This window comes from Aethalodelphis obliquidens, unplaced genomic scaffold, assembly GCF_003676395.1.
Source record: "Aethalodelphis obliquidens isolate GAN/ISIS:26980383/991018 unplaced genomic scaffold, ASM367639v1 scaffold50, whole genome shotgun sequence".
Lineage (NCBI taxonomy): Eukaryota > Metazoa > Chordata > Mammalia > Artiodactyla > Delphinidae > Aethalodelphis > Aethalodelphis obliquidens.
The window spans coordinates 12265368-12273280 of NW_020837994.1; the positions used below are offsets into that span (position 1 = coordinate 12265368).

At 36.7% G+C, this 7913-nt stretch overlaps 1 protein-coding gene across 1 annotated transcript in view; it reads left to right on the forward strand.

Moving 5' to 3' along the window:
- CCDC83 (coiled-coil domain containing 83) overlaps window positions 1–5017 on the forward strand; it is a 46750-nt gene extending 41733 nt beyond the window's left edge. Inside the window, exon 11 of the mRNA XM_027083579.1 lies at window positions 1085–5017. Within this exon, the coding sequence (XP_026939380.1) occupies window positions 1085–1243 (159 nt within the window). The 3' untranslated portion in view covers window positions 1244–5017. The remainder of the gene's footprint in view (window positions 1–1084) is intronic.
- Window positions 5018–7913: the final 2896 nt, after the last annotated feature.

The window sequence follows — 7913 nt, forward strand, 5'->3', positions numbered from 1 at the left end:
TGACCAGTCTTTTGCCCCAGCACTTGGTACACAGCCTGGCACATAGTGGGCACTCATGTTGAAGTGTTGAAGGAATCCAAAAGAAGGAGTTACAGCTTGGAGAGGCTTCCAAGAGGAAGGCCCATTGGGTAGGGCTGGAGCTGTTTCAAGTCAGTTTGGGGTTAGCTGTGGGATTTCATATAAATTAGACTTCTAATTCTGTTTGTTGATATCTGAAACTATATTCAGTTTGACAGAATGTGGTAAGTTTTATATCTACAGTAGATCCTGTGAAATGTGCAAAACCCATGTAGATTTGCTCAATATTAAGATATTTATCGTGGGGCTTCCCTGGTGGTGCAATGGTTGAGAATCTGCCTGCCAATGCAGGGGACACGGGTTCGAGCCCTGGTCTGGGAAGATCCCACATGCCGCAGAGCAACTGGGCCCGTGAGCCACAACTACTGAGCCTGCGCGTCTGGAGCCTGTGCTCCACAACAAGAGAGGCCGCAACAGTGAGAGGCCCGCGCACCGCAATGAAGAGTGGCCCTCGCTCGCCGCAACTAGAGAAAGCCCTTGCACAGAAACGAAGACCCAACACAGCCAAAAATAAAAATAAATAAATAGATAAATTTATTTAAAAAAAAGATATTTATCGTCAAAGATGTTTGCAGATCACTCATTTTGTTCTTGATTAATATAAAAAACTCTGCTGTGGTTATATCCTGGCCAGCAGAGGGCTATATAAATGCAGCCAATACTTCCTACTTCCTTTTACCAATTAAAGAGCTTGCAGAGAATATATCTCCCTGCTGTAGTTGATGTTCCCTCCCCGGCTCAAGCCCCCAGAAGACAAGCCTGCAAGCCTTGCTGCCTGCTCTTTGGGAGGTTTGCCTACCATGCCCCCACTGGGTATATAACTTTACTGAGTGGTTTTTATTTACAGTAGCTCTCATATTTCACATGTCATACAGCATTCAGATAATCAGGAGGGCAATGAAATCTGTCATATAGAGGCCAACTATAGTAAATAAAACCTGATCTATGAAGGCTGGTAACTTGCTGAATAACCTCTCCTATTCTCCTCTGTGTCTGTTCACCATAGGATTATGTAAACTTGGGCCCCCTGGAAGTGAAGCTCATGACTGTGGAGAGCAAGAAAATGCCCATCCATTCCCAAGAGGAGACACCAGTCAAATTCTATGACAATGTCAGGAGCCCGGAAAGCCACATCACATATAAAATGATGAAGTCTTTTCTCTAAGACTGAAATCTGCAAAGTAAAAACAGCTTCTTATACATTTCCTTTGGGAACTGAGGTATATCAGTCACCCATTTTATTTACTCTTTGGTCCATTTTCAAAGCAGTTATTTCTAAAGGTCATAATTACATTTAAAATCAAAGATCTGAGTATCCAGCTATTCATTTACTTGCATGGCCTGAGTGACAAAAATGAAAGTACACTTTATATTTCCATATTCAAGTACAGAGGAGCATGACAGTGGGCCAAGATGGTCTCTGAGGTTGCTTACCACTTAAAAATTTACTGATCAATCTAGGATGCCAATATGAAATAGTTCAATTAGGAATTTTCTGAGAAAATTTAGAGGTCTGCATAGCACTGACTACACATCTTTCCCTCTGAGGGTGCTGAATGATAGATAGCCAGTCCACAATTCAAGTCTACTCTTCTTTAACCTAACACTATAATGAAAATCAAACATTTTAGAAACAAATTTGAGGGTGGTAATTTCTTTTACAAAAATATTCCATCAACAGGGAGGTCCATCTCCCATCAGCTATATCAAGTCTAAACTGCTGAGTCTCTATCCAAGGTCATCACTCCTTCCCTCTTATTGGTACCACAAGCCAAGGACACTCTGACTGTGCCTGAATTTGGCATCAACTTTCCATTTTAAAGCTAGTTCTACTTATAAAGCTTTTTACAAGAAATGCCTTTTTTTTTCTTTCTTTTGAAACACGTTTTAAATATAAGGCCACAGATAGATTGAAAGTAAATACACCATGCAAACATTAACCAGAAGGAAGCTGGTGTGACCAAACTATTCGACAAAGTAGACTTTAAGGTAAGAAGTGTTAAGAAAATGAAGAAATATATGTCACAATAATAAGCAGATTAATTCATCAGGATGATATAACAATTCTAAATAATAATATAATCTCAAAATATATAAAACAAAATTTACCAAACTAAAAAGCAATATGGTAAACCTTATGTATATTTTACCACAATAAAAAAAGAAAAAAGAAAACAGGCAGAAACAAATTCACCATTAGACTTGAAGGTCTTACCACACCTCTCTCAATAACTGATTAAAAAACAAAACAAAACCCCAATCATTAAGGATATAAAAAGTTAAACAACTGTAGATTACACATACTTTTCAAGTGTACATAAAATATTTACAAAAATAGACTATATCCTGGGCCATAAAGTAAGTGACAACAAATATTCAAAAAGTTGAAATGCATGGAACGGTTCTCTGACCACAGTAGGAAATAAGTAAAAACAACAACAACAAAAACAAAGCTGTAATTTTCAGGTAAGCAAGATACTTCGGAAAAGCCTATGTGTGAAAGGAGAAATCACAAGGAAAAAATACTCTGAATTATAATGAAAAATATGACATCAAAACTTGTGGGGACCAGTTAAAGTGATGTTTAAAGGGAAATTTATAACCTTTCATGTATTAAAAAGAAGAAAGTTTGAAAATTCAATCATCTAAGCTTTCATCTCAGGAATCTAAAAAAAGCAGCAAAAATAAACCCAAAGAAAGTAGAAGAAAGGAAATAAAGAGCAGAAATTAATTAAATAGAAAGTTGACATATAAAAGAGAAAATCAACAAAGTCAAAAGCTGGTTCCTTGAAGGGTTAATTAAAATTGATAACCCATAGTAAGACTAATCAAAAAAGAGAGGAAATAAATGAAAAAGAGACATCACTACAGAATTACAGACATTATTAAAAGGATAAAAGGAAATTAAGCAGAAAAAAACTTTCCCCATAAATTTGACAATTTAGATGAAATGGACACATTTCTTGAAAAATATTTCTACAAAACAGGAGGAAACAAAAATTCTGATTTAGGCCTAGATATGTTTTTAAAAATCCAATCTGCATTTAAAAAATTTAAGAAGCCAGCTGGCTTGCTTCACTGGTGAATTTTTCCAAACATTTCAAAAAGATACAATACCAAATATACACAAACTCTTTCAGAGAACAGAGAAAAAAGAAACACTTCCAAATTATTCTATGAGGTCAATATTATTCTAATACCCAAACCTGGCAACATCATTACAGGAAAAGAAAATTAAAGGCCAGTATTTCTCATGAAGATAGATGCAAAATCATTCACAAAATATTAGCTTATTGAATCTAACAATATTATAATATATTTCATGAATAAAGAATGCAAGGTTGGTTTAATATTCAGTAATCAGAGTGGAAACATGAATGAGATCAATGGATTATATCAATATCAATACCCTGGTTGTGACATTGTACTATAATTTTGGAAAAAATGCTTATTTTTAGGGAAACTGGATAAAGAGTACATGTCATCTGTCTGTATTATTTTTGTACAACTGCATGTGATTCTAAAGTTATCTCAAAATAAAAAAATCAAGGGTAAAATGAACAGAACATAGGTGGTAACTCATATGATCATCTCACTAGATACAGCATTTGATAAAGTTTAACAGTGTGATAAAAATTCATAATAATATGATAAAGCTCTCAGCAAAGAAGGAATATCTTTTTTTTTTAAAAAAAAAAAAAAAAGCCCTGTAGCTAAAATTGTATTTAATAGTGAAATATTAAACATTTTCCCATTGAGGTCAGGAACAAGACATATATTCACCATCACACTTCTATTCAACAGTGTTGACTAGAACTGGAGTGTTCTAACCAGGCAAAAAAAAGGAATTAAAAGCATAGAGATTAGAAGAAAGAAACAAATTGTCTTAGAGATGTCAAGGTTTTGTATGTAGATAATCCAAAGTAATCTACAAACTACTAGAATTTACAAGTGAATTTAGCAAGGTCACAGAGTACAAGGTCAATAAAGATCCAATGTATTTCTTTATACTAGCAACAAACAATTGGGAAAAATAAAATAGAATCAATAACGTCAAATATCAAGGAATTCATGCAATGAAATATAAGCAAAATTTCTATGCTGAAGACTTCAAAACATTGTTGAGAGAAATTAAAGAAAACTTAAATAAATGGAATAAACAGAGAGATACACCATTATCATGAAGTGGAAGATTCAAAAGAGTTAAGATGTCTGTTCTTCCCAACTTGATCTATAGATTCAGTGCAATCCAAATCAAAATGCTAGCATTTTCTTGTAGACGTTAACAAGTTTTTTGTAACATTATTATGGAAATTTATAACCTAGGCAGAAGACCTAGGATAGCCAAAACAATCTTGAAGTAAAACAACAAATTGGAGACCTTAACACTACCAAACTGCAAGACTTAACATAACATTTCAGTAATTAAGACAGTGCACTACAGGCCCAAAGATGAAGAATCAGTCCAGTGGAACAGAATAAAGAGTCCAGAAACAAAGCCACACATTTACAGTCTCTTGACTTCTGCAAAGATGCCCCTATAATTCACTGGGGGGGGGGGGGGGCATGGTCTTTTTTAATAATAAATGATGATGAGGCAATTGTGTAGCTGGGAAAAAAATGAACATTGACTCTTACCTCATACCATACACAAAAATCAACTCAAAGTGAATCTGAGACCTAAATATGGAACGTAAAACAATAAAGCGTTTAGTAGAAAATATAAGAATATTTTCATGCTCCCCTGTGCACATCCAATAGATCCTCAAAGCCTATGCCTGAAATTTTAAACTACATCTGGTACGTGGGTAAATGTGGATTTGGTAGTGTTCCACATGGCTCCATCAAGCCTACTGCTCCCTGTATCAACCACCTCCCTGGGAAAAATAAAAGTCATAAAAATAACCAATCATAAAAAGACTGATAAACTGCATTTTATTAAAATTAATATCTCTTTTCATTAAAAGACACCATTAAGAGAGTCAAAAGGCAAACCACATATTGGGAGAATTTATTTACTATACCTATATCTAACCAAAAAATCATATCCAAAATATATAAAGAACTTGTACAAATCAGTAGAAAGAAAGATTTGAGGAGGCACTTCACAGAAGAATATATCCAAATGACTAGGAAGCCTAAAAAGGAGATCAACACTATCAGTGATGAGGGAAAAGCAAATTAAAACCACGATATACTATACACCCACTAGAATGGCTAAAACTTAAAAGTTGAAAATAGTAAATACTGACAAGGATACAGAGTGATTTGAACTCCTCTCATAGTTGTTGATGGGAGTATTAATTGGCACAAACACTCTGGAATATGTTTGGCAGTAATTATTAAAGCTGAACATATATATGTATGTATATATGTATACATGTATACATATATGTGTATATGTATGTCATGCTCCAGCAATTTCACTCTTAATATGGAACAGAAACAAGTGGTTATGTTTACCTGAAGACAGGGATAAGAATGTTCCTAGCAGCTTTACTGAAAATAGGCCAAAACTTGAAACAGTAGTAGACTATCAGCAGTAGAATATGTAAGTAAATTGTGCTATATTCATGCAATGGAATACTATACAGTAATGAAAGAACAAACTATTTCCATATGCAGCAATGTAGATCAATCTTATAGACGTAATACTGAGTGAAGGAAGGCAGACACAAAAGAACACATACGGTATGATTCCATTTACACAATATTCAAAAACAGGACGAGCGTGCTAATCTTGATGATAGAAGTCAGAAGAGTGATTACTTTTGTGGAGGGGAATGGCGAGGATGGTACATGAAAGAGTTTTCTGGTAATTTTGATGAGTGGCAGTTAACATGGACATGTTCACTTCGCAAACATTCATCAAGCAGGACACTTAAGATTGGGTACGTGACTGATATGTTTTATACTTCAGAAAGATTAAAAAAAAAAAGCCCCCCCACACACACCCAGGGAATTCCCTAGCTGTCCAGTGATTAGGACTCCCATGCTTCCACTGCAGGGGGCACGGGTTTGATCCCTGGTTGGGGAAATAAGATCCTGTAAGACGTGTGGCACAGCCAAAAAAAAAAGTCCCCCCAAATAACCATATTCCAATCCACTCCATGAAGTGACAGTGTGAACGGCAGCAAGAGTGTTTCCTGACAGGAAGGCAGAATACTTTGTTAGGACAATCTTTCAAAGGTCAACAGAAACAGAAACGTCCTTGGAAAAGTTAGTAACAATATGGAGTGAACTGGCCAATTTTCTTTTCAAGAAAGAAAGGTAAACTTTTTATAGATAAGATCTTTACTTTTCTTGGGTAGGAAAAAAAAAAAAACTTACTGACCTTCCACTGGGACAAACCAAAGAGCTCCCAGTAACCAACAAATATAGCCTATGTGACAGCTCATTGGTTTCAGTAGGTCAGCAGAAACTGACTTTCACATTTGGAAAGTTCAGACCATGAGATTATTAAAACAAGCCAGGCATAACATGGTAGGATTCCAGCATTTATTTATTAGGTGTGGCAGTTTCTCCTTCACAATGTGAAATTGAATCAGAAGAAAATATCAAATGACTAAAAGTCCTGTTTGCTGCCAAGATGTCAGAGTGGAAAAGGCATCCTTTGGAAAAAGGGAAGAATTTTCTTTTCTTCTGTTAATATTATTCCTTGCGTTTAGAATTTGCAGATAGCAGTATCTCTAAAACAAATCTTCGGGATTTTCCTAACAACCTAGATTCTTAATAGCTTAGGGTGGTAGCCCTGTTAGGTGACTACATTACAAGGAAATCTCAATAAAGTTGTACCACTGTGAACTTCCCATCAGTGTCACCTATCCAACAAAGCACTTATCAAATGAATCTTTGCACCCAGGCACTGTGTGTAGGACATGAGGGAGGCAACATGAAACTGACCCTTTCCTCAAGATATTCACGGTCCAGCAAAAGTGCCTGATGGGTCAAGGAGCCTCTCAGCCTTGGTGTAACCTGCTTTCACTCTTAAACACTAACAGCAGAGAAGGAAGAAAGGAAAGTGGGAGATGGCAGAACAGGATATTCTAGGTGGTGCGGTGGTTGTGTTTAACTCAGAATACTTTATTTTTCACACCTTTAGCGATAGGTTTGGAAAAGAAATTTAAGATGAGTTTTGGAGAATTTTATGTTGGTTTCAGTTCTCAGAAAAACCAAGCATGTGAGTTCTATATGTTGTCATTCAAGACTGGGGAAGACGGGACAGGGTGTTGGCAGCCTTAGCATCAGGCTGGGAATGTGCTTACTGTGGCCCAGGAACAAGATAGGTTTGAAGAAATTAAGGTGTAAAGAGACTGGGTGGCGTGTGGGGAAACACTCTGGGATCAGGCTGGCTGCCTTGAATCTCGGGCAGTCACTTCACCTCTTTCAAGCCTATTCTCCTCAGTATTACATGGACCCAATTCCTGTATTGAAGGATTGTTTCAAGGATGACAGAGACTGCATGTAACCTGCACCCAGTAGATATGCAATACATGGCAGTTGAAATGATAACTGAATTTAACAGCAATCTCTGGGAGAAAGGCCTAAGACTTCTGCTTGTCTTTACAGTACATTCACTCAAAGGTGCACAGAGTGTGCCCGTGTCTGATCCATCACATGCTGTGAGGCGCCGAAAAAGCTCTGATGGCAGCTGGGCCCTGCGTGCTTGTATCAAGGGGCTCACTGAACCAAATTGGTTGTTACTGAACCAAATTTGGGTCCACTCACCTGTGTGCAGTAAAGGCAATCTACTGACACTAGGTTGTGGTGAAGAGAAGTGCAGCATTTATTGCAGGGCCAAGCAAGGAGTATGGGCAGTTAATGCTCTAAAGACC